General features: G+C 41.2%; 2 protein-coding genes across 2 annotated transcripts; both read left to right on the plus strand.

The window, feature by feature from the left end:
• Nucleotides 1–1,796: 1,796 nt before the first annotated feature.
• Nucleotides 1,797–9,188, plus strand: TRIM6 (tripartite motif containing 6; the record flags this gene model as incomplete). Its single annotated transcript, XM_079709327.1, has 7 exons — nucleotides 1,797–2,258; nucleotides 2,755–2,850; nucleotides 3,520–3,750; nucleotides 6,240–6,262; nucleotides 8,000–8,100; nucleotides 8,386–8,412; nucleotides 8,626–9,188. The coding sequence occupies exons 1-7, from the start codon at nucleotides 1,836–1,838 to the stop codon at nucleotides 9,186–9,188; spliced, it is 1,464 nt and encodes a 487-aa protein (XP_079565453.1). The 5' UTR covers nucleotides 1,797–1,835.
• A 15,195-nt stretch (nucleotides 9,189–24,383) lies between these two features.
• LOC307056508 (olfactory receptor 52E5-like) lies at nucleotides 24,384–25,324 on the plus strand (the record flags this gene model as incomplete). The annotated part of the gene is given in 2 exon segments (XM_079709324.1): nucleotides 24,384–25,182; nucleotides 25,185–25,324. Coding segments are annotated over 2 exon segments (939 nt in total).
• Nucleotides 25,325–26,490: the final 1,166 nt, after the last annotated feature.

A 26,490-nucleotide genomic window follows, 5' to 3' on the forward strand; every position in this document is an offset into this window, starting at 1 on the left:
ATGTTTATTTATTTATTTTTTCTGGTTTAAACTAGTTTAATGAAACAATAATGTCAAGAAATATTTACTGAGCATATACTATATTCGGAGGATTGTTCTGGGTCCTCCAGGAGATACAGTGATAACAAATACATAGTCCAGATACATAGTTCTCAGGGGCTCTCAATCCGAGGGTAGATACACATGAAAACACCTAACCATAATACCAGACAGAATGAATCAGGGGCGGTAGCTGAGGGACAACTAGTAGACATAGTAAACATCCATTGTTTCACCTGCCCACTGTCCCTTCTCTTCTCACAAGTCTCTTGGTTTTCTTTGGGCCACCCCTTTCACTCTCAGTTCACAGTAGAGCTGATTCAACCTCCATGTCCAGGTTTCTTTACCTGTAAGATGGGTATACTGACCCTACCTCGAAGCATAATTTGTTTTTGAGTTTTATTTTATTTATTTTTTTATACAGCAGGTTCTTTTTAGAACACATCTATGATTTTATAAGATGTGTGATTTTATAAAGTCACTTACTGTCTCTATTTCTTTATCAAGAGGCTAAAAATACTCTTATTTATTCAGAGTTTTCCTATGAGAGATAAAGAAAACAGGGGAATATGATTTCTAAATCACAACTGGTTATACAAGTGTTAATTGTAAAGATATAACATCACCTTATTGTGGTCATTTTTGTTTCTTTGGGTTTTTTTGGGAAGGTGACCATGAGAGATGAAAGGGCTCTGTAAAGAGCTGTTAGAAGGTAGACGTGTCATCACAATAAATGATACTTTTGATCTTGGAGATTAGATCCTGGAGAGCAATGTCAGCACCATGTGAAAGAGAGGTGAAGGAGCTCATGAGAAAGGTCTAATCATCTATGGAGGGATGAGGAGGTTCTAGAGTTTTCTTCATCAAAAGTTGAGGACCGGGCTTCCCTGGTGGCGCAGTGGTTGGGAGTCCGCCTGCCGATGCAGGGGACATGGGTTTGTGCCCCGATCCGGGAAGATCCCACATGCCGCGGAGCAGCTAGGCCCGTGAGCCATGGCCGCTGAGCCTGCACGTCCGGAGCCTGTGCTCCACAACGGGAGAGGCCACAACAGTGAGAGGCCAGCGTACCACAAAAAAAAAAAAAAAAAAAGTTGAGGACCTGTGTGTTGGACACTGAGCTAGTTCAATAATGAACAAAAGCAGTCTCTGATCTCATGGAGCTTATATTCCAGTGGGAGGATTCAGACAATTAAAGATCCATATTAGGTGGTGATAAGGAAAATCAAGCAGGTAAGTATATTGAGAGTGATGGTGTGGGTGGCCATGCCTTAGGTAGGCTTGACAGAGCAAACTCTTCTGATAAAACAGGTAAGGAGAGAGTTGAATGAAGTCAGAGTGTCATGCAGATATCAGGGTGAAGGGGCTTCCTTGCAGCAGGAACAGCAAGTGCAAAAATCCTGAGTCAGCAGCATGTTCTGGTGCTTTGAACATTGAGGATGTGTTTTGGTGTGCTGAGAAAAGGTTAAGCAGACAGTGGCCTACCCAAGGCCACTTCTCTCCAGCACATCATTGTCCCTTCATCCAGCAGGAGTAAAAGGAAACCGTGATCATTGCTCTAATGAGAGTGCAAATTGCTGTCTAATGTGAGCAGGGGCAAAGAACATGCTTGAAGTTAGAATGAGAAGCTCTTGTTACCCCAGGTGCTTGACCTGTTTATCCAGAACAGTCAGCCTGCCTCTGTCTGCCTCATTTCTTACCCTGAACCCTTCTTTTTTGGCCATCTACCCAGGATTCTATACACAAGAAACACCTTAGAAGTCAGGGCTGGGCAGGCAGGAGCCAGGAGAGTGGCTACAATGACTTCAGCAGTCCTGGTGGACATCCAGGATGAAGTGACCTGCCCCATCTGCCTGGAGCTCCTGACAGAACCCCTGAGCATAGACTGTGGACACAGCTTCTGCCAAGCCTGCATCATGGGGAATAGCAAGGAGTTGGGTATTGGCCAAGAAGAAGAGAGCAGCTGTCCTGTGTGCCAGACCAGCTACCAGCCTGGGAACCTGCGGTCCAATCGGCACCTGGCCAACATAGCGGACAGGCTCAGGGATGTGGTGTTGGGCTTGGGGAAGCAGCTGAAGGTGATTCTTTGTGCGCACCATGGAGAGAAACTCCAGCTCTTCTGTAAGGAGGATGGGAAGCTCATTTGTTGGCTATGCGAGAGGTCCCAGGAGCACCGTGGTCACCACACATTCCTCATGGAGGAGGTTGCCCAGGAGTACCAGGTGGGAGCCCAGATGGAGGGAAGGCAGGTGGGGACAGACTCCTTGGTAGATTACTAACTTTTCTTTATGCTCTAATCTAATTTCTTCGTAGTCCACCTATTTATGTAGAGGATGAACCTAGAAAGAGCCCCTCTGGCCAAGAGCAGAGACTTTAGCTCTTTCTTGCTGCTCATGATTGGTTCTGCATGAGTAGATGATGCTGCTCGGGGCCAGTAGCGGGCAGGGCAGGTTGAGTTCAGGGGATATGTTGGCAGTGAGAGTAAAGGACTTAAAGTGGTTCATGGTCAGGTTCTTTCCCCTGGAGAAAAGAGAATCAGCCTATTCCCAGTGGTTTCTATCCCCTGTTTATAAAAGATAACTTTGACCTTCTCAGTTTTTCATTCCAGAACAGGCATCTCCTGAGGTCAGCATAATAATCTCTCCCCCATTCATTCCATGTCTCCGCACTGAAACAATTTGACACTTGATCCTGCTTGACTTGATGTGTTTCTTCCAGGAGAAGTTCCAGGAGTCTCTGACGAAGCTGAGGCAAGAGCAGCAGGAAGCTGAGAAACTAACAGCTGTTATCAGAGAGAAGAGGGCATCCTGGAAGGTAAGAGAGGTTCTTCTGAAGGTGTCCTGGGACGGGAATCAGGGCAGGGCGCGGGAGCCGAGGGCAAAGGGGACCTAGTTCTGTCTGTTCCCTGACTTAGCTAGAAGAGCTTCCCTTTGCCTCGTCCTTCACTGCAGCCCTTCCAAACAAGGGTATTGTTCTTGGTGCAGAGCCAGAGAGAGAGAAGGGGGAGTTAGAAAATGAACATATCAAAGGGAATCTAGGTTTTTGAAGACAATCATGGGAGAGGAACCATGGCCATTGGCAGCCCTTAATTCCTGATTCTGGACCTTGTTCTATAGTTTCGAGCTCTGAAAGTTGGAAAAATAGGTCATGCACAGGCCGCTCTCAATATTGAAAACTGGAAGGGGAGGCTGATGGTGAATCCTGAGAGGCCAGAGAGGCTGCTTGGAATCTAAATCCCACCTAGGAATCAAAGTCTCTATCTCAGAAGCCTAGATAAGACAGCCTGGGGCCAATGGTCTGAGAAGAGCTGAAGGGAGAATAGGAGAAAAGAACAGGTTCTGCAGGACTTACTCCCCCATTTGCTCATTCCCCCCCAGTGAGACCTGCCAGGAAAGCAGTACAGAGCCTGCCTCCCCAACCCCTTATACAGGAGGCCCTCAGCTCAACAGACTACCAACCTCTTTCTCTTCCATGTTCCTGAAGAATCAGATGGAACCTGAGAGACACAGGATCCAGAAGCAGTTTGATCAGTTGAGGAGCATCCTGGACAGAGAGGAGCAGCGGCAGCTGAAGAAGCTGGAGGAGGAGGAGAGGAAGGGGCTGAACATCATAGCAGAAGCTGAGAGTGAGCTGATCCAGCAGAGCCAGTCCCTGAGAGAGCTCATCTCAGACCTGGAGCGCCGGTGTCAGGGGTCAACAACGGAGCTGCTGCAGGTAGGAATCGCAAAGGAGCCCAAGGTCTGATGGTCAAGGCAAAGAGAGACTAACTTTCCTTCCCTTCTGATGTGGGACTCCTTATCTTGGTGGGGGAAAGAAAAAAATTTCCTTTGACCCTGTAGTGCCTCTTCCCTATTAAACAGTTCAAAGTTCATGGATAAAGCATAGGATAATTAAAAGTACAAATGCTAAAGGAATGTCTCATTTTTATTTATGTATAAAGGATAGTCCAAAAGTTCATTTGATACAATGTAAAAGATCGAGTGATGTTTTACTGCAGCATTTCTCAATCTTGGTACTATTGACCTTTTGGGCTAGAAGATTCTTTGCTGTGAGGAGCTGCCCTGTGCATTGTAGGATGTCCAGCAACATCCCTGGCCTCTACCCTCTAGATGCCAGTAGCATCCCACTAGCTGTGACAAAAAAACCCTCCAGACATTGCCAAATGACCCTGGGGAGAACTTATCCTCCCTCCCCCTGTTGAGAATCACTGGCCATTAGGTACCTGCTGTCTCTGATGCTGTGTTGGGATTGGTCAGGTTCTTTTCACTCAGCTTAGTCACAGGCAAACACATACCAAACTCAAGTACTTAGAGATTTTTTATGTAATTACCAGCCCTTCTTTGCTTTACTTTCTTCTCTAGGGCAGAATCATTGAACATGTTGTAATAGAAGTTTGAACAGGACTTTTGAGGCACAAACAATGAGCTCTGGTCTGTGTGTGTTTGTGGATTGGGAGGGTGCAAGCTGTCAAATCCAAAGCGATTTGATGGAGAGACTTGACCTGAGGTTGAAATCTGAGCAGCTGTTGGCTTCATAGAGTGAATAGTGTGACTATTAAGTTGAAGCAGGATGTACCTTGTGACATTCTGGAACCTTCAGGCTCTTCCTTATTTTCTGTTTGCTTTCTTGCTTTCCTCTTGCTCCCTTTCCTGGTGGAATAATAATTTCTTTACTTATACTTGGGCCCTAGTATTGGGGTCATGGGGTAGTTATTTTCCACCTGTTGGAGCTTTTCCTCACTCACTGCTTCTGGTTTCACAACTTCAGTTTATTCTTCTTGCTTTTTTCTTCATCTTTGATGTTGGGTTGCCCTAATGCTTGCTCCTTCCCCCACTTGTTCTAGCTCCTTTACAAGTCTCTTCAAACTGGAAAAATTGCTTCATAAGTGCAAATGTATCATCAGTTTATATAATAGCTAGTCCAGGCACCTGTCTAGACTCTTCTACCCACTAGTTAGTATGACTGCCCAATGGCCATTTTAACTAGTGTTATCTCACAGTCAGTTTTTCCAGAACTTGCCCATCACAGACACTTCCTCCTTCTCTTTTCCATATCTGTTTGACATTGTTACCCATTAAGATTTGACAGCTGGATGCAAGCCTGCAGCTTTCAAGTTTCAAAATGTGAACCCTGAGAATAAAGCTAAGAGGAAGAGGCATGAAGTGTCACCCTGATTTGATCATTTGAGTTCCTTATTACAAGTATGCCTTAAGATTGATACAATTCTGGATCCACCTCTACCACTTTACATATGCAAGCCAGTTTGAGTTGTGTTTTTGTCAAGTACAATGAAAAATAGCTCCAATACCATGAAAATAGTTATTCCTATGTTACATAGATCAAACCATTGGCCTTTTCTTCTGCTGCATTGAGGTGTATAGAGCAGAAGTTAGGAAGACCAATTCGGAGGCCATGAGACAATTCTACTCAAATGAGGCAGGCAGTGGCAGTGATGATGGTAAAGAGCAGTAAGGGTGTGAAATGCACTGACTTGGTCTAAGATGGGATGTCAGGTAGTTTTTAGCACAGTACTTTGTCTACATTTGGTGACTGGATGCTGGGATCATTGAGGAAGATGGAAGATAACAGAAGAGACCTCATGGTTGCAGGAAAGGTACGTTTTCTTTCAGATATATTGAATTTGTGGTGCCCGTGGCTTATGTGCTAGGGTATATAAAAGAGATGTAAGCAGAAGTACAGATTTAGGAATCGTCAATACATGTGTGTGTTGAAATCAAGAAAAATACACAAAGTCAGCAAAGGTAGCATAGAGGGTTAGGGGAGGTGGAATTTGAGAAACAACCACATTTATGGCCCTTGTGTCCTCAGCAACCAGAATGTGAGCATCTTGAGGACAGAAATCAGGACTGAGTCATGTGAGAGCATCTAGAAGCAGGCACAGTGCCTGGCAAATAAAAGATGAGGTACATATATAACACCACACACACACACACACACACACACACACTCTGTTGTAAAAATAAAGGTACTAATGAATGAATTGAATCATTTCCTGACATCCCTACATAGGGTGTCAGGGAGAGACTGCTTTGAGTTCTTATCTCTACTTTGTGGCCTCCATATTGGATCATCTCTACCTCTATCATCATGGGGTGGTGAGAATGGGATGAGGGACATGGATGAGGCTGTAGTAGAGGACAAGGCCTATTACCCTTGACTTAACCTGTCTCTTTCTTTCCTAGGATGTGAGCGATGTTGCGAAAAGGTATGTGTAGAACATGACGTGGTTCCCTTGGGTTGACAAAAGACTCCTGTACCCATAGCGTTATCTTGTGGTCAGTGGGAAAGGAAAAAAAAAATCACAAAGCAGGGAAGATTTAGGACTGTGGTGTCTTGAGTTGCTTTTCATGAGAATTTGGGGTCGCCCAAAGTGAAGAGAATGACTTGGTTTCAATGGTAGGAGAATTTGAGTGGCAGAAGGTCACAAATTGGGACAGTAGTGTTCTTAAGAATCAAGGATTACCATATCACTGACTCCCCACGTACCTCGTGATGGAACTCCTTTTCCACAAACCCCTGTACCTGCTTCCAGTCCTGATTCTAGTAGTTCATAGCTACCTCAAAATACACAGGGATTTTCTTTGCCCACATACTTTATCAGAGGGAAATTTCCCATTTGCTTTTTTTTCCAAGGTCCAGAAATCAGCTCTTGGGACAGCTGCTTAAATTTCCCTTTCCCCCTTGGCTTTGGAACAGGCCATGCCTTGCTACCTAGTTCTCCTCAGTCTTCCATTTTTCTCAATTCCAGTAAAAACATAGACCTGAGGTCTTGAAAAGAGTGGCTTTGGCCCTGGAACAAAAATATGTTCTCTTCTCTATCACCTACTCTAGAATTTCATTCATCAAGGTGACCCCTAAAGTAGCCCACCTACCTGGTACCTTGAAGCGCCTCACGAACACATGACCTATGGAGCCTGTTGTTCCTTCAGAAGTCTTTATTCTCAGTTTGGAGGTGAGGACGTTTCCTTTCTCCAACTGGTGTAACGTTCCCAGAGACCAAGAATCCTAAGAGGCTGTTCTGAAGGTCTTTCTCCCTAGGCCTCTGCAAGACCTTGAGACCTAAATCACAGACTCTTCTAAGGGAGCCCTTCACCTGATACTCTGAAAGCCCTAGCAGCAGGTCCTGATGTCCTGCGTGTCAACACAGATACCTGTAGACCCTCTAAGAGGGTGCTGACATTTTAAGTATTTTGTATCTTTTTTAGAGGTAGCAAAGGATTTCCCAGCCATTATTTTATTTAATATTATACAGTCTCTAGGATGCAGAGAAAGAAGGGAAAATTATTGTATTTTACAAAACAACAACAAACCAAACAAAGAAACAAAAATGAGGCTTTGAGGGATAAATCCTATCAACGTTTTTTAAATTGATGTACATATAGTTGATTTGCAAGAGTATATTAGTTTCAGATGTACAACATAGTGATTCAATACTTTTATAGAGTTATTATAAAGTATTTAAAGTTATTATAAAGTTATTATAAAATATTGGCTATATTCCCTGTTCTGTACAAAAGATATATTCACCCCAGTATTCATCACAGCACTATTTATGATAGCCAAGATGTGGAAGTGACCTAAGTGTCCCTCAACAGATGAATAGATAAAGATGTGGTATATATATGTGTGTGTATATATATATATATATATATATATATATATATATACACAGAGAGAGAAAGAGAGAGAGAGAGATACTACACAGCCAATAAAAAAAGAATGAAAATCTTATCAGTGTGTACACAGATGGTGAGAAGCTAGTTTTTAGTCCATTTAGTCCAGTTCTTCTGGCTCCTATGCCAGAGGTCTTTGCAGAATGATGCTGATTTTCTTCAAGAAAGAGTGTTGAAGTTCACCAATGGGCCTGGGAGATGAAGGAGACAGGTGTTAGAGACACCCAAGGTTAGCAGTGTTGAAGATTCATAATGTCTGTTCTCTCTAGGAGTGAGTCCTGGACCCTGAAGAAGCCAGAAGCTCTCCCCACCAAGCTGAAGAGTATGTTTCGAGCCCCAGATCTGAAAAAGATGCTGCGAGTGTTTAGAGGTGAGGAGTTTCAGGGAATAGCATTTGGATGAGTGATCGTGGTAGTATAGGAAATAAAAAGAATGAAGGGTATGGTTGGTATTTGGGTATAGTGTCAGAGAAAGAGATCAAAGAGGGAGGGACACAATGTGCTGAAGAAGATGCAGGTCATACTGAAGGGGGAATGAAATGGCCAGTTCACATCCTTATAGAATTCCCTGCCACACCTCTCAGCCAGGTAAGAGAGAGATAGCAGACCTGAGACTGATGGTTCTATATAATGTGATTGACTCTTTATCATTACAGAGCTGACAGATGTCCAGAGCTACTGGGGTAAGTAGAAACTGTGGCCTCTTTGAGCTGACATGTTCTTATCCTTGCCAAACATACCCACACACACTCTCAGGTATGAGGTGTTGCTGTTTCCCCCCAGCCCCCCACCACCTAGCTCCAATTCCTCCCACCCATATCCTCGCTTCCTCTTCTCAGAGTCATAAGACCCACATACCCATTCTCATCTGCTGATGCTGTACCTTTCTCCCACAGTGGACATGACTCTGAATCCACACATGGCTAATTTAAATCTCGTCCTGTCTAAGAACCGGAGGCAGGTGAGATTTGTGGGCGCTCAGCTGCCTGGGTCTCATCTGGAAGAGCATTATGGCTGTGGTGTCCTGGGCTCTCGGCACTTCTCCTCAGGAAAGCATTACTGGGAGGTAGACGTGTCCAAGAAGACTGACTGGATCCTGGGGGTGTGCAGTGATTCAATGGGACCTATGTTCTCTTTCAACCAGTTTGCGAACAATCGGAATGTTTACTCCCGATACCAGCCTCAAAGTGGATACTGGGTGATTGGCTTACATCATAAGCACGAATACAGAGCCTACGAGGAATCGTCCACCTCCTTGCTCCTCTCCATGATGGTGCCCCCTCGCCGAATTGGGGTGTTCTTAGACTATGAGGCCGGCACGGTCTCCTTTTACAATGTCACCAACCACGGCTTCCCCATCTACACCTTCTCTAAGTATTACTTTCCTACCAGCCTTTGTCCGTATTTTAATCCTTGCAACTGTGTAGTCCCGATGACCCTGCGCCGCCCAAGCTCTTGAACTTTCTGCTCTGCCCACCATCTGAGCCGTACCCTCTACTCCAAGGCTCTTCTGCATCTCAGTTTCTCCTTTCTTACCTCCAATTTTCCTGTGTTCTCACTCCTTTCCTGTTGAGCATTTACTCAGTGCTAGAGCTGAGTAACCCGTCGGTGAGAGTGAACATCCTTGACAGATTAATTACAGATCTTGAGATGGATGAGGGGTAGCTGTCAACATTTTTCCTTTTTTTTTTTAAAGAAAGAATTGGAAATTTTTATTCGAGCCAAATTTGAGGATTATAACCTGGGAAGAGCATCTCAGAAAGAAATGTTCCCTCAACATTTTACCATTAAGCATGGCATTTGGTGGAGATTTTTCTTTGTTGATGTATGGAATCAAATTTAGGAAATTCTCTTCTATTAATTTGATGTCAGTTTTTGTACTGAGTGGAAAGTTGAATTTCAACATATATTGTCGCTGTAGTTATTAAGATGATCACATGTCATTTTTATTCTCTTCTTGGAATACATTGATTTATTTCCATTTTTAAATCTAACACAGATTTCTGGAATAAACCACTATTATTCTTCATGTGCAATACTGGATTTGTTTTTGCTCATACATTGTTTAAGTTTTGTTTTTATCTCTGTTTATGAAAGAAATTGACCTGTAATTTTACATTCTTGTAACGTCGTTGTCAGGTTTTATAAAATGCAATACATGGGGCTTCCCTGGTGGCGCAGTGGTTGAGAGTCCGCCTGCCGATGCAGGGGACACGGGTTCGTGCCCCGGTCCGGGAAGATCCCACATGCCACGGAGTGGCTGGGCCCGTGAGCCATGGCCACTGAGCCTGCACGTCCGGAGCCTGTGCTCCGCAACGGGAGAGGCCACAACAGTGAGAGGCCTGCATACCGCAAAAAAAAAAAAAAAAAAAAAAAAAAAAAGGAATACATGGGCAAAGAAATTGCTGTTTTTTGGGAGAAGTATATATAGGATTGAGTGCTAAAATCCATTATAATGTTGATTTGGGTGGCTTTAAATTCAATTTTAAAAAACGATTCTAACTTCAGTTTTTACTACAAACTTCATGGATCTTAAAAATCTAAGGTAGTGATTGAAAAAAAAAATCTAAACACACTGAAGTAAAAACAGGGGAGAAGAGGAAAACGATCAATCCAATACAGATTTTTCTGTCAGAATGGGAGGAAAATGTAAAAAGAAAATAATCAATATGAAGCACTTTTAGGAAGAGAATGATTTCTTCTAGCTTCTCCATACCTCCTTTTCTTTATGATCAAACATGAACAGCTTGTGCATGAGCGCTTTGCCTTTGGGAGAGGGATGCTATATGCTTTTTGAGCTAACTGTAAAAGAAATTATGATAAGGGGTCTGTAAGGATGGAATGAATATCAAGGAGTTGAATATCAAGATCTGGCTGTCCACTATGATAGCCAAGAGGCTCCTGTGGCTGTTGAACACTTCAGACATGCCTAGTCTGAATTGAGATGTGCCGTACATATAAAATACACACCAAATTTTGAAGACTTAGTTCAAAATATAATGTAGGGGCTTCCCTGGTGGCACAGTGATTGAGAGTCCACCTGCTGATGCAGGGGACACGGGTTCGTGCCCCGGTCCAGGAAGATCCCACATGCCGTGAAGCAGCTAGGCCCGTGAGCCATGGCCGCTGAGCCTGCGCGTCCGGAGCCTGTGCTCCGCAACGGGAGAGGCCACAACAGTGAGAGGCCTGCATACCACAAAAAAAAAAATATATATATATATATATATATATATATAATGTAAAATATCTTATTAATAATTTTCATATTGTAGATTGCAGTGATGACACCTTGATATATTGGATTAACTAAAATATATATTTACCTGCTGCATTTGGCTTTTTTGATGTAGATACTAGAAATTTAAAATTTAAATTTAAAATTTAAAATTACATATGTATGGCTCATATTACATTTCTATTGGACAGTTCTTCCTGTAATGCAGTTTTTATCCCCAAGGGGGCCCTAGTGTAAGGCAGATATGTTTATTTCTTCAGGGACTCGTGACACCTCTGAGGCATATTTATAGCAGAAGGTAGTGGCAGAGAGAATTGGATCTCAACCTACCTAGAAATTTACAATTTGGAAGATTGTAGGAAGGGTTCATAGCCAGAGAATATGCCATACTGCCTAATCTGGTCCCTGTTTTTGGCCCTTGGTCTGTTGGACACTTGATATTCCTTCATGGTTTGAGTTCATCCTTGGGGCTCAGCTCTGGTGTCTGTGGTGAGATTAAGTAAAGGCTATAGTAAAAGCCCAGTACTGGTTTGGTCTAGGATAGGGTTTCATTTAGGAGATTAGCCAGATGCATACTCTTCACCTTGTTTTGCATTTCAGTTGGGAGAAATATGAAAAGAGATAGAACAGGCAAACCCGGGTTCATGCAGCTGGTTGATTTGGGGGGATGAGAGATAATGGTAAAAGAGAATCTGTCGAGTAATTGCTCCCTTCCCACTTATTTTCTCATATAATAAATCCCAGGCAAAAGCAGTTAGCCCAGCTGTCCGCTATCTGTAGAAGTGTCCAGTGAATGACCTTAGATAATAGGAAAGCCAAAGTACCTGCTAGTATTCTGTAGGTGGTATCTGGGGAAGGTTGTTCAATCTTAGATTTGGCAAGAATTATTAGGATCCTTGGAATGAGTTTGCAGCCCTGACTGCCTTCTGAGGGATTAGGGGATCTGGGCAGAGGCCTATTGGTGCACAGTAATGCTGGCCCTGAAATGGTTCACAATCAAACTGCAGTGCCATGCTTGGACCTGGCTGAGCAGAGTCCTTGCCCTAAGCTCCCTTCTCAGGGGAACTCTGTGCTTTGGAGTAGCTTCCTCAAAATTTTTGAAGTTCACTTTTGGTGCTTGGGGCCAGCTGGGGATAACAATGCTATCTGTGCAGAGTGCTTCAAACTTGGACCAAACACACATGGGCCTAATCACTAATTCTAAGATTCTCTTTTTCCAACACCCACTACCTTATGGAGTCAGCCATTTGCCCTAAGGAGCTCCGTGACCCATGTCTATAGGATTGTCTTCGTATCTCACAGCTGGAACCTGGTTTCAGAAGAGTGGCTTGGTGAGCAGATAAGTCTTTCTGGACAGCATAGAATTTCTTTCATGGAATCACATGAAATGAAGCCACCAGAAGAGTTCTGACATGCTGACTGGAGGTGACTCTTACTTATCACTCATGGCAGACATAGGATAAGTTCAGGGCTCTGGTCTACCAATGGTCCATTCCTAAACCTTGGCCTTGAGCTATGTGTTAAAGCTGTTCACTGACTCTCAACCATCTACATTTACACTCTCATACTGCCCCCCAGCTACAGCACCCAAATGTAGCAATGGGAGCAGCAGACCTCCTTTACCTTACTGCCTTCCTTCCTTCACCGTAGCACTGGTGCTCAGAGTGACTATCCCACCTCCTCCACAGGCTCCATATTACCTGTCAGCTATTCTTCCTGAAGTGGTTGCATCTACCTACTACAAAGGATTTGTGACCATTGCTCTGCAATGTCACCAAGTATTTTCAGTCTATGTCCTTCTTTATATCCAATTGATATGATGACATGCCATCCTGAGTCAATGTTAAATAATGCCAGACGAGATACGGGTATTCCTTATATGAGTGAGAATGTTCTTCTCACTCTTTCCACAGATGCCTCACCTATATTTCAAGCTGGTGACACTGTGTGAAAGGAAGCAATGCAGTAAGAACTGAAAAAGATCATCTTCTAGACATGCAGTCATTAGGGAGTAAATATTTTAGGTGGCAAAAGATGTGTTTTTCTACATTAATGTTATAAGGTCTAGAAAAATAAATTTAATGTAAACAGTAAAAAGATAATTGTTCACATTTTCCTGAAGGATCTGGTTAAGCCTGGCATTTGTAGTCATCATCAATGAAGCACAGAAGGAACCTTTGAGAGAGTCATTGGAAGCTATTATTCATGGATAGTATAATGGAGGATGCAGCATCCTACTAATGATACAATCAGCATTAAACAAATGGAATTTGAAAATGCTAGAAGGAAGACAATCTATATCATCTGAACAGCCATGGCATTGTAAATAATAACCATGTTAGTACCTTCTTTCTGTAGTGGGAGAAATGAAATGGCCAGAAATGGCCTGTTTTCACAATTAAAAAACAAGTAGATAGCTCATGGGGCTGAACAGAAAGAAGAAAGTACCTGGAAACTACAAAGAATCTTTATGTGCAGGGATTGGACAATAACCAAGTATATAATTAATTCTTCTCTACTCATTATCTTAAATCTTCATTGATAAATTACTATATATCACATAGTATTTATCATACTTTTTTTAGTCAAATCGTTTTGTATATTCAGGGACCCCAGAAAAAATATTTGCCCAGGCACCACATACAGAGATATGTCAGCTCCTGCATACATTTTTACATTCAGCCTCTGTGAACCCAATTTCTAACTTCCCATTTCACTTCTATGACCTGTGTCAAGGTAATACTGTCCTGGATCTGAGCAGGATCCCAATGTTCTGGGAATAATGTGTATGCAATTTGGCTATTGATTTGTGTACGATTCTGTGTGTATGTGTGCACAGATGCTTATGTTTGTTTTACACATGGACTGAATTTGCTAGTGTCTGAATACTAAATGTATTTACATACAGATTTAATAGCAAATATATATGGTCTGATAAGAAGAAAAAATATGCAAAACATGAAAATAGTTAAGGAAATGGTGACAAGAGAAAAAATAACTCCAGATTTAGTTAAATTCTATTAGATTAAATGTTCCAAGACAATACCATTTCCCATAAGCCTCCCTTACCTTCCCAGATGTTCCTTCTCTATGGGAACCCTTTATGCATCACAGGATACTGCACAGAATACAGAGATCAGTCTAGCTCATGGAATATTAGTGTTGTTTCTTTCTATATTATTCACCAACACCTTGAGAGTAGACATAACTCAGTTTAATTTAAAGAAGTAAACTTTCATGACATTTAATCCAGATACAATGTCTCTCAAATCTGTTCTAGTATTGATCCACTCATTTGGTTTACCAATCCATAATTCATAACATTTAGTCAGAGCGTAGATATTAAAAAAACTTGGAAAATTCCAGATGCTTGCAAACACTTCCGTTTTCCAGGCACCAAACTGGAAATTTTGAAGAAAATTACCAACACTTTTCCAAAGTGGCTTTATGATTTTGTACTCCTATCGACAAGTATGAGAATTCTAATTGCTCCACATTCTCACCAATATTTGAGGGGTTTTTGATCTTTTGAACTTTAGCTGTTCTAGTGAGTGAGAATCAGTATCTCATCGTAGTTTTGATTTTCATTTCCCCAATGACTAATGATGTTGATCATACTTTCAGCACTTATTGACCATTTTTAAATCTCCCTTTGCGAAGTTTATATTAGTCTCCAGTAACTATAAAATTAACTACTTTGATATATATTTGAATGTAGTTCAAAAGCCTTTGAGACATTGGAGTTCAAAGATAAAACTGCCTATGTCAAAAGTAAGACCAGTAAAAATATATATACACATATATGTTATATATTATATTTTGTGTATGGTATATTATTATATAAAGTAAAAGTAAGTTTAAATAGAAAAATCTACAGTAAAAGATAAAGCTGCTTACTAGCTGAATTAGTCAGAGTTTCAGAAAAAATATTTGGCAAAGTCAATCTGGGGCCCTTAAACTATGGCAAGCTATAGGCACAGTGTAGTTCCTGGAAAATAGAGACTCAGAGACACTGTGAAGGAACCTACCTGACAGGAGTCAGGAATTATTTTGAGGGACTCACCCAGCCCGTGATGACCTTCAGTTCACCTGCAAGGAGAGAGCACATGAAAACCAGAGTGAATACCCTGACTTTCCTCCCTCCTACCCTCCTGCTGGTGTTTTCTATTTTCTGAACCGAACCAGATGTCGAAGTGCAAAGGAGGCCATCAATGCAGTACATAGGTGTGAGTCCTCCAGGATACAGAGCATGGAGTGGTCCTGGAGAGGCAGAGAAGATATGCAGCACTTTGGCCCACATAAACGAAGAGCTGGAGAAAAATTCTGAACAGAAACCTGAAGACCGGCATTTTTATATATTCTCTTTTCCATACTATTTTTCAGGATTATATCTGTGATACTGTCTCTCTTTTTGTTCTCAGAGTCCCCTTAGAAGAGATTAGAAATTTTTTTATCCTTTTAGATAAACCAAGAGTTACCCAAAATAATGCTGATCCTAAAAAATCATGTTACTAATACCCTTTGAAATCAAATCTACCATGCTTACCTTGAGGATTAAAATTTTTTAAAAAGAAGGAATGGAATAATCATGTAATTGCTGTGCATGTTCTATGTTTGTATTCCTATATATTCTCATATAATTTTATATTATTCTTTCCCTAAGGCTCAAAGTGAGATGAAAAAACTGATATGCCAGGAGTATTCTTTTGCATGTTTTATAGGATCCATGGATATTTAAGAAAACAACGAGCTTTCTAAAGCTTTAACTAGCATTGAAATTCAAAAACATTGATATGAAAATGTATAGCCAGGTGTAACATTTTGCGGAGAATATTATAAATGCTCAAGAAGAGTCACTAACTTTTTATTCTTTATACTCTTTTATCATAAAATAAATCAAAGATTTCTGAAGAGAGGATGGTTATTCACTTTGGAGCCATACAAGTAAAAATATATGTAAAATATCTTGAAAAATTGCAGTTAGTTACCTGATAGCTCACATAAGATCTTTTGTTATTTGCTCCAGAGATACAAGCAAATTTTTATTGATTCAGCTTATATTTATTGAGTACCTAAATAACGTATTGTCCAGCTCATAATAGGAGCTTAGTAAATGTAGGTTGAATCAAGGAATGTTTGCTTGTCGTATGAGCATTACTGACACCTAGCGGTCAAGCTAAATGCATTTCTTAAATAAATGAGTCCTTTATAAGAGCAATCTAGTGAACTAAAAAGTAACTGCAAGGGTGTGCAGGCTTCTCTCCAGTTGTGGAGCGCACGCTCCAGGGCGTGTGGGTTCTATAGTTTGGGGAACGCAGCCTCTCTAGTTGAGGCCCGCAAGCTCAGTAGTTGTGACGCGTGGGCTTAGTTGCCCCGCAGCATGTGGGATCTTAGTTCCCTGACCAGAGATTGAACCCACGTCCCCTGCATTTGAAAGCAGATTCTTTACCAACGGACAACCAGGGAAGTCCCAGAAGCAACTTGTTTTTTATTAACTAGTGTACAGTGCTTATGTACAGTTCCTTTTGCCTTTAGTTTTATAGACTCTGCTCATTTCCTTTATTCCTCTACCTGCTTCAGAGAGGTTGCTTCATATATTTGCAATATATTTAGATTCTTTTATCACACTTTGTATTTCATGCTGGGTTCCCCAAACCTCCTGAATGATAATTAAAACTTGTATGCAGGGCTTCCCTGGTGGCGCAGTGGTTGAGAGTCCGCCTGCCGATGCAGGGGACATGGATTCGTGCCCCGGTCCGGGAAGATCCCACATGCTGTGGAGCGGCTAGGCCCATGAGCCATGGCCGCTGAGCCTGCGCGTCTGGAGCCTGTGCTCCGCAACGGGAGAGGCCACAACAGTGAGAGGCCCGTGTACCACAAAAAACAAAACAAAACAAAACAAAACAAAAAAAACCTTGTATGCATTAGGACTATTTACAATAGCCAAGACATGGAAACAACCTAAATGTCCATCTACAGATGAATAGACAAAGAAGATGTTGAATATATATATATATATATATATATATATATATATATATATATATACACATACACACAATGGAATATTACTCAGACATAAAAAAGAAAGTAATAATGCCATTTGCAGCAACATGGTTGCAACTAGAGATTATCATACTAAGTGAAGTAGGTCAGAAAGAGAAAGACATATACCATATGATATCACTTCTATGTGGAATCTAAGATATGACACAAATGAATGAAACAGAAACAGACTCAGAGACATAGAGAAGAGACTTGTGGTTGACAAGGGGGAGGGAGGTGGGGGAAGGATGGACTGGGAGTTTGGGATTAGCAGATACAAACTATTATATGTAGGATGGATAAACAACAAGGTCCTGCTGTATAGCACAGGGAACTATATTCAATATCCTGTGATAAACCATAATGGAAAAGAATATGAAAAAGAATATATATATGTGTAACTGAGTCACTTTGCTGTACAGCAGAAATTAACACAACATTGTAAATCAACTATACTTCAATAAAATTTTCAAAAACTTGTAGGCATTAAACTTAAAAAAAAAAAGTAACTGCAGTTCTTCTATTCAAATTCCATCAAAAACATCTATTTCAAATAAGTAATAAAGACAATATCCATTTTAATAATAGCTTGGATCTATAGCTGAACAGTACTCTATCTCAATGCATTATCTCACTTAATTCGGAGAAAAACCATGTGACATGTGAATTGTCATTTTCATCACCCTTGTGACTCTATAAGGGGGAAAGTGTGGCTCAGAGAGGTTAAGAAATGCACTCAGCATCTCTCAGCTATTGAATTGCAAATGAAAGATTTAAACTTAAGTTTTCTGACTCTAAAATGTTGATCCCAGAGATAATGCCATAAAATAATTATAATAGCCAGTGTTTATTTATCAATTAATTTCTAATAAACAGTGGATGAGAACCTTCTAGGCATTATCCTATTGTATCATTACAATCCTGTGTTAAGTCGATATGATTTTTTTCTCATCTTCCTTGTGAGAAAACCAAAGCTGTAATGGCAAATTGAATTGACCAAAGTCACAGAACAAAGAGATGGACAAAGGGGGCATGTTCTTAATATGCAAGATGCATAACTAATATTATATATAGTGTTAGAATTGCTATACTCTCACAAAAATCATTTAGTGGAATTCTCAAAACAGATATAGCTCAGGGTTTGTAAACTTACATTAGAATTCTGGCTCTACCATTTATTAAATGTACATATATTTCTGAGCTGAGTTTGAGAAATGCTGGTTTTTTCCCTACACTGTTCTTACCCTGCCTTCCCTGCCTGTCTGCCAAAAGTAATTTTGACCTGATCCACAGTGAGATTTGAAGTGTTTGGTGGGAGGCCGTTATACCTCTGACAGACTAGACTCCTGGGACCTCTTCAGGAGGGTACTTGCTGGAGGGTGCAGATTGCAGACCATCTGTAACCAGAATGAATCTCTAACCAGAAAATATATAGATTTATCCTCAGGGATATAGAATTTTTCTGTGCCATACTACAGGTCCAGGGACACAACCCACAGTGGGGAGGTCCTACCCAGGGAGCTAGAGTTTTCATATAACTCCTTGGCCCTGGCTATTGAGAATTCAATCACGTGAAGATTGCAGTCTGTGGCATCCAGTTCTCCACATACAATTTCTCATATGCCAACTGGAAGTAGGTGAGTCAGTTTCTGGTTATGCTGGAAGAGGGATCACAATGACAGTAACTAAAGTGATTCATGGGATGATGGAATTCCAGAGACTCAGCCAGAGTCTCTGTAGATGAGGCCATCTCCAAACAGAGTAGCAAGAAGAGAGATAGGAGTTGTGTTGAGAACCTGAATTTGTAGCTGCACATCAGTCACTAACACAAAACCACACAGCAAAACACTCACAGTGCTAAATATGCAAACTGATATCAACAAACCCAGGATATAGAGAGATAAATAGATAGAAAGATAGATAGATAGATAGATTCAAACATATGAACAAAGAATGTTATATGCAAACAGGAGGGAAAAAAAAACAATGGTAACTCATTAACTGGCACAAATGAAGTCCTTCCTTCCCTACATCCTTCTATTTTGTTGTCTCAGAAGAGAACCTCTTACACTGGGTACAGTCATCCTAGTGGGAGGTTATGCATCTCTGAAAACGAGGCACAGAGGGGTTGAGAGATGGGAAGCCTGGAAACCTGGGCAAAGTGGTTATTCAATTCTACTGCAAAGGATGGAAGACAGTCCCTGGGAGAAGCTCAGCACAGTTTACCCAGGGAACTGAGTCTCTGAAAAGGAACAGAGGTTCAGAAAGGGAGAGGAAAAAAGAGGATTAGAGAGTTATGGTGAAGATAAACTTTAAAAATATACATGGAAGTGTTTATTAAACAGAAAAAAATATTAAGCACACAAAAGTTGAAGATGACTGCATCAACAGTGGTCATAGTAATGATAATGGTTGCAACAGAGACAGTGACCTAGACAGACAATAATTTTTGCCAGTGACAATAAGCTTATATTGACCAGGAGCATTCTGAATCCATAATATACTTAGAATACCAAAGCACTTTTTAGACGGTTTCCCTACGAAGACAGTAGAAAACTTACGTGAGGCCAAGAAGGAAAATACTGGCATTACTAGATTTTAAGCTCTATGAAGTTGGGGATTTAGACTCAATCCCTGTGGCATGCCTACATTTGGAGCACTACTTGGCAGATAATAAGTTCTCCAATATACTTGTTAAATGATTTAAAGGATTAACAACTGGGAACTTCTACAATATAACAGTTGAGAGCAGAGGGTGGTGGTAGTATAAGTTTGCAGATGATCCTAAATATAGGTGGAAAATGCAAGTCATTGGAAGCAGTTATTAAAACATGTAACAACCTATAAGATTTTAGGACTTTGATACATGAGCTTAATCTTTTATTGCAAGAATAAGATAACAAGTCCAAGTAGGTGAAATAACCTCTACCCTCCTGCCTATCCTAAGTCACCAGGAGAAATGAAGAGAGGACTGTTTAAACTATATGGAAGACCTCAATCCCTGTCCCCTAGTTCTGCACAGAGGCCCCTACTCCCTTTGCACAGGATATGAATCACTGCTTCTCAGTCACATTTTATTAATAGTATTATATTGATCAGTCATATGTTTTTCAAAAGGAAAAATATTGAGAATCGTTTGTGAAGAGGGATGAATTATAGAAAAAGTTGAGATAAAAGATGATAGAAGTCTTAATTAATTCAGTGGTTGTGAGGGGGAAGAAAAATAGATTTGATAGCTATTTCTAAAAACTAACCCTATTAAACAGCTATAAAGTTTACCTGCTCCAGGGGACATGGGTTCGAGCCCTGGTCTGGGAAGATCCCACATGCCGCGGAGCAGCTAGCCCCGTGAGCCACAATTACTGAGCCTGCGCGTCTGGAGCCTGTGCTCCGCAACAAGAGAGGCCGCGATAATGAGAGGCCCGCGCCCGCGCACCGCGATGAGGAGTGGCCCCCACTTGCCGCAACTAGAGAAAGCCCTCGCACAGAAACGAAGACCCAACACAGCCATAAATAAATAAATAAATAAATAAATAAAAAAAAAAAAGTTTACCTGCTCCAATCAATCTCCAGCACTAACAGCATGGTACAAGATAACATCACCTTCGACCTGGATGTCTGTGATAACTTTCTAACTGATCTGACTACAAAGGCACTGGCTGCCTTTAATACATTTTTGAGAGTGCAACCAGAGTGATAATTTTTTAATTAATTAATTAATTAATTTTACAGTAGGTCCTTGTTGGTTATCTATTTTAAGTATAACAGTGTGTACATGTCAATCCCAAACTCCCAATCTATCCCTCCAACCCTCCCTTCCCCACACCACCCCCACCCCGTAACCATAAATTCATTCTCTAAATCTGTGAGTCTGTTTCTGTTTTGTAAATAAGTTCATTTGTATCATTTCTTTTTAGATTCCTCAGAGTGATATTTTTGAAATGCAAATTGGATCATGTTATACTGCAGCTTAAAATCCTACCGTTTCTTCCCTTTGTTTCTTGGATAAAGATAAACTTCTTAAAATTAGCCACAAGGGTTTACATAACCTTTTCCTACCTCTGTCTCATCTCATCTACCCTGTGCTTGCTTTCTAAGCCCTAGGCCTTTCACTCCCTCATATTTACCATGCAATTTTCCATCACACAGCCTTTGCACTTTTTGTTCCTATTAACTAGACATATTTTTTCTCTGCTCATTTTCCTTTCTACTTATTAGCAGATTCTTATCCTTCAGCTATTAGTTTAGTTGAAACCTCCTCAGGAAAGCATTCCCTGTGAACCTTGACTGGGTTAACTAAGCTTGGAGTGTACAGTAACTCTTCCTAGTAGTCCAGTTGTTACTTTACATTTATTTAAGATTTGATTAATGCTGGTCTCCCTCACTAGACTATGTGGTTCATGAGAACAGGACCCAGATTTGATTTTGCCCACCTAGTACCTTGAACACTGATACTAAGCACCTAGAATTTATCCAATTATTTTTGTGTGTTTAAATAGAGAATAAATAGAAATTGATGAACGTTTGGATCTGAAACAAGAGGGAATGTAGAGAAGTGGGAAGAAGTCTTCTAGAAACACATTTCTTAGAATCACAAGGGAAAAACTGTGGTACTCACAGTCAGGGAACTGAATGGAATCACCCTTGTGAGACATACTGCATGAGTAGAGACTGTGGTCAAGGACAAAACACTACTTAAGGGAAAGATGAAAAAAGACAAGAAGTAAACAAAGTTCAAGGAGTATTCTGAGAGCTAGAAGGAATACAGAAAGGAGAAGTGGTTTAAAAGCTGAGAGACAAGGGCTTCCCTGGTGGTGCAGTGGTTGAGAGTCCACCTGCCGATGCAGGGGACATGGGTTCATGCCCTGGTCCAGGAAGATCACACATGCCACGGAGCGGCTGGGCCCTTGAGCCATGGCCGCTGAGCCTGTGCGTCTGGAGCCTGTGCGTCTGGAGCCTGTGCTCTGCAACGGGAGAGGCCGCAACAGTGAGAGGCCCGCATAAGCTGAGAGACAAGAACATTTTATGAAGATGAAAAGGATGTTAATAAATGAGGGATTTCTTATTCTCCAGTTTGCATGCCACATGCAAAAAATTTTAGTTATTTCTGGTCTCCAGATGACAGGAAAGATGGAGTCGTGAGGACTGCATGAGATTCAGTCTCAAGTCCAGAAAAAGCAAAAACAGAGCATGCATTCTAAGGCAAGTTGCTTGGAACGAACCAAGATTTGTTAAGCCTTTCTGCAGTATATCAAAATGTGTGTGTGTGTGTGTGCATGACTGCATGTGTGTGTGTGCTTTGGGAGTGGGGATTATATCTAAGAAGAATTTTTTGTTTAACTAAGAGTAAACATGAATTTTATTCCAAGCCATATCTAGGAGCAAATTAAAGCTTTGCCTCTGACACAAGAAAACATTTGCGGGTAGAGAAAGAAGACAAAGTAAGGTGTGAGGTTTAAATGCAGACAAATGAGTAAGAAGAGAGTAAGTTTCCCAAGACTGAAGGAGAAGATACCTTCGAGAGAGTAGAAGCACAATACCATCTGTAGTATACCCTGTGACACACCTCCCAGATCTGCTTTTCAGGAACTATGTACCTATCTCCCAGCTGCTGGGAATATCAGATACTGGGAGCTCACATCTGCACCCCTCCCTGGAATTGTCCTCAGACCCAAGGAACTACCTTATCCAAAGTTTTGTCCTATCACACAGGGTAATGCTCCGCCAATGACAGGATACCATGGGAGTACAAATAACTGGCTTCCTTGCCTCATTATGGGATAACAGAAGGGCCATTCCAGCACAGAAGCTTCCCATAGTATCATGGAGGCCCCAGATGCAGCCTCATGGTGAGTCAGTTTCTCCTTTGACCCAATCATACATTACTAGTTTTTTACAAGTATAATTCCTCAGAGATCTCCTCCAAGATCCTTCTGCACGCTATTCTATAACCCAGTTTGTATTTATCTAGGACCTTGTATACAATAACTGGAAAGATTGCTTCCAGTAAACTTTTAACTTTCATTTGCTAATTATTGCTGATCAGTGCCTATCACTATATAAAGTATACCATGGAGATAAATCTGACACTGATTTTGACCTCAAAGAGATTATACCCTAGTGGTAAAAATTTAGCAGTGTTTTTTTTTTTAAGCTAGAATGAGCATCAGAATAACCTGGAGGGTTCAATAGCATATTACTATGTCCCAGCCCCAGAGATTCTGATTTAGTGAGTCCGGGGTAGTGTCCAATAATTACCATTTATAACAAATTACCAGATAATGCTGATACCCATGGCCCAGGGACTACACTTTAAGAACCACTGATAACCAATGATAACTAATGCAACAGCAAGATAAACAGACCTCTGGAAAATAATGAAAAGAATAAATAATCATGAAATAAGCCAACTGGGGAAGGCTCTCTGGATAGTATGTCATTAAATCTGAGCTAAGAAATATTTTGGTGATGGGTGCTCGAAGGGAAAAGTAATAAGACTTTGTAGTTCTGAGAGAGACTACTGTTTTGATGGAATTATAGAATAGTCTCCCAATATGTCAAAATTTCTTAATTCCATTCCTTAGCTCAGATCCCAACACCAGCTATTCAATCCACCACTTTTACTGGGTTCCCTCCCATGTACCATTTTCTTTTTTTTTTTTTTCACTTAGCAATTCCTTGTTCTTTTTCTTAAAATTTTATTGACGTGTAGTTGATTTACAATGTTGTGTTAATTTCTGCTGTACAGCAAAGTGACTCAGTTACACATATATATATTCTTTTTCATATTCTTTTCCATTATGGTTTATGACAGGATATTAAATATAGTTCTCCATGCTATACAGTAGGAACTTGTTGTTTATTCATCCACATATCACCTTCTTAATTTTCAGGACTATTTTGCAAGAATGTATCATTCTCCTAAACCATCCACCTCAATCTAAGTCCTGTGATTTTACACACACACACACACACACACACACACACACACACACACACACCATCTTGTTTAGGCTTTACATCATGATTAACAGATATAATTAATAAATATTTGTTATTTTATAGCCATATGTAGGTTCTTCCTTAGAGACTGAAGGGAAAAAAGACATAAGAAGTGAAGTGCAGAATTGCTGTTTTTGGAAATTTTCTACATGGTTTTCTATGTAGGTGAGGCAAATACTTTGAAGTGAGAGTGTCTTTTTAACTCTGGCTCATATTCACTCTCTAGGTCTCCTCTGCTGTATTATGGAATTAAAGAATAGATTTTCTATTCTTCCAGAAACTAGGCAACATGCTCTGAAAGAGGTTATGTTCTCTCGCTGGAAGCAAGAAAACTCCTGCAAAAAAATGTGTCTATAACCAATTCCCACAGATATGCTGCACACCAACAATATACAGTTCCATCCTTCTTCCTTCCTTCTGATAGGGATTCCAGGGCTGCAAAATGTGAACATCTGGATTGGCTCCCCCTTCTCTGCAGTGTATCTAATAACCCTCGTGGGAAATGTCACCATCCTGTTTGTGATCCAGACTGAATGCAGCCTCCACCAGCCTATGTTTTACTTCCTGGCCATGTTGGCCTTCACTGACCTTGGCCTGTCTACAGCCACCATCCCCAAGATGCTGGGTGTTTTCTGGTTCAATCTCAGGGAGATTGTGTTTGGCGCTTGCATCACACAGATGTACACAATCCATATATGCACTGGCCTGGAGTCTGCGGTGCTGACAGTCATGGCCATAGACCGATACATGGCCATCTGCAACCTCCTGAGATACGGCATGATTCTCACCAATAAGGTAATAGCCGTCCTGGGTGTAGTCATCATAGTCCGGACTTTGGTGTTTGTGTCTCCTGTTAGAGTCCTTATCCTAAGCCTTCCTTTCTGTGATGCCCAGATCATCCCCCACGCCTATGGTGAACCCCTGGGTTTGGCAAAGTTGGCTTGTGCCAGTATTAAGGTCAGTGTTACCTATGGCTTGATTGCTTTTTCCATGGGATATATTGACCTTTCTGTGATTGGATTTTCCTATGTCCAAATCCTCAGAGCAGGCTTCTACCTCCTGTCCTGGGATGCCCGCCTCAAGGCACTCAGGACATTTGGATCCCATATCTGCTTAATGTTGGCCTTCTACCTGCCAGCACTCTTCTCCTTCATGACACACTGCTTTGGCCACACATCCCTCATTATATCCACATACTTCTGGCCAATCTATATGTGGTTTTTCCCCCTGCCCTTAACCCTGTAATCTATGGGGTCAGGACAAAGCAGATAAGAGAGCGGGCACTTAGGATGTTTAACCCTAAAAGCTCTTGATATTTAACCCCAAGAGGATCTTCCATGATCATTCAGTGGAATGATAAGATCAAAACAGAAGTAAAACACTGGAATATTTTTGTTAAAATCCTCTACGTGTAATCCTCTACTACATTTTCCTCATTAGTCATAATGTACACCACATTAGAAGGCAGAGCTCAAAGATTCCAGAATAATCACTCTATTTTTTGCCACAGGAAAAGTACAACAAAAAATTCTCACATTTAAACCCCACTGATACTACAAAATTCCTAAGGTGAGAAAAAGGTTTGAAAAAGTGGCCCCAGTAACTACCTTAAATACTTTTCTTTCTCATGGGGATTCTCTTCATTCACATGTCAGAAGCTGAAGTTCATGACTATAAAAATGATGGGGGCTTCCCTGGTGGTGCAGTGGTTGAGAGTCCGCCTGCTGATTCAGGAGACACGGGTTCGTGCCCCGGTCCGGGAAGATCCCACATGCCGTGGAGCGGCTGGGCCCATGCGCCATGGCCGCTGAGCCTGCGCATCCGGAGCCTGTGCTCCGCAACGGGAGAGGCCGCAATGGTGAGAGGCCCGCATACTGCAAAAAAAAAAAAAAAAAAAAAAGATGAATTTCATGAAAACCAAGCAGGATATAGTGGGAAGAGAAACGCACAATGAGTCATGAGATACAGGTTTAAATTCAGGCTCTGGCCTTGACTGGAAGATGTACATGAGAATGTCACATAGAGCTCTTTGAGCTTCAGTATCCTTACCAATAAAATAACTCAAAAAAAAATCTGTTGTGAAAATCTTTGCAGCTTCTGAAACGTAAAAAGGTTTGACAACAAATAAACACATGTATTTCTAGTGTGGTTGTTACTTCTGGTGCATGTAGATTTAACTTACTAAATCCAATCCTACTATACAGTCACTGGTATGAAGTGAGGTCTCCAGCTCCAGATGACCCCATTACTTGGGGGTCTTTAGGGACTTAGCCCTTACCTTGGTCAGAGCGTTTCATTTAGAAAACTATAAAACCTGAAGAGTTAAGAGGGCTATCTCTGGGCTTGAGGACTCAGTGAAACCTCATGCCCTGAGGTTCTGGTTAGGGTAAGCTTCAGGGCAGAATGAAATAGAATGACTGCTGACATAATATAAAGTCATTCTCATTTGAGTATGGAAGCTAGATAGGATAATTGATTT

This window comes from Hyperoodon ampullatus (assembly GCF_949752795.1).
Source record: "Hyperoodon ampullatus genome assembly, chromosome: 7".
In the NCBI taxonomy this organism is placed as follows: Eukaryota; Metazoa; Chordata; class Mammalia; order Artiodactyla; family Ziphiidae; genus Hyperoodon; species Hyperoodon ampullatus.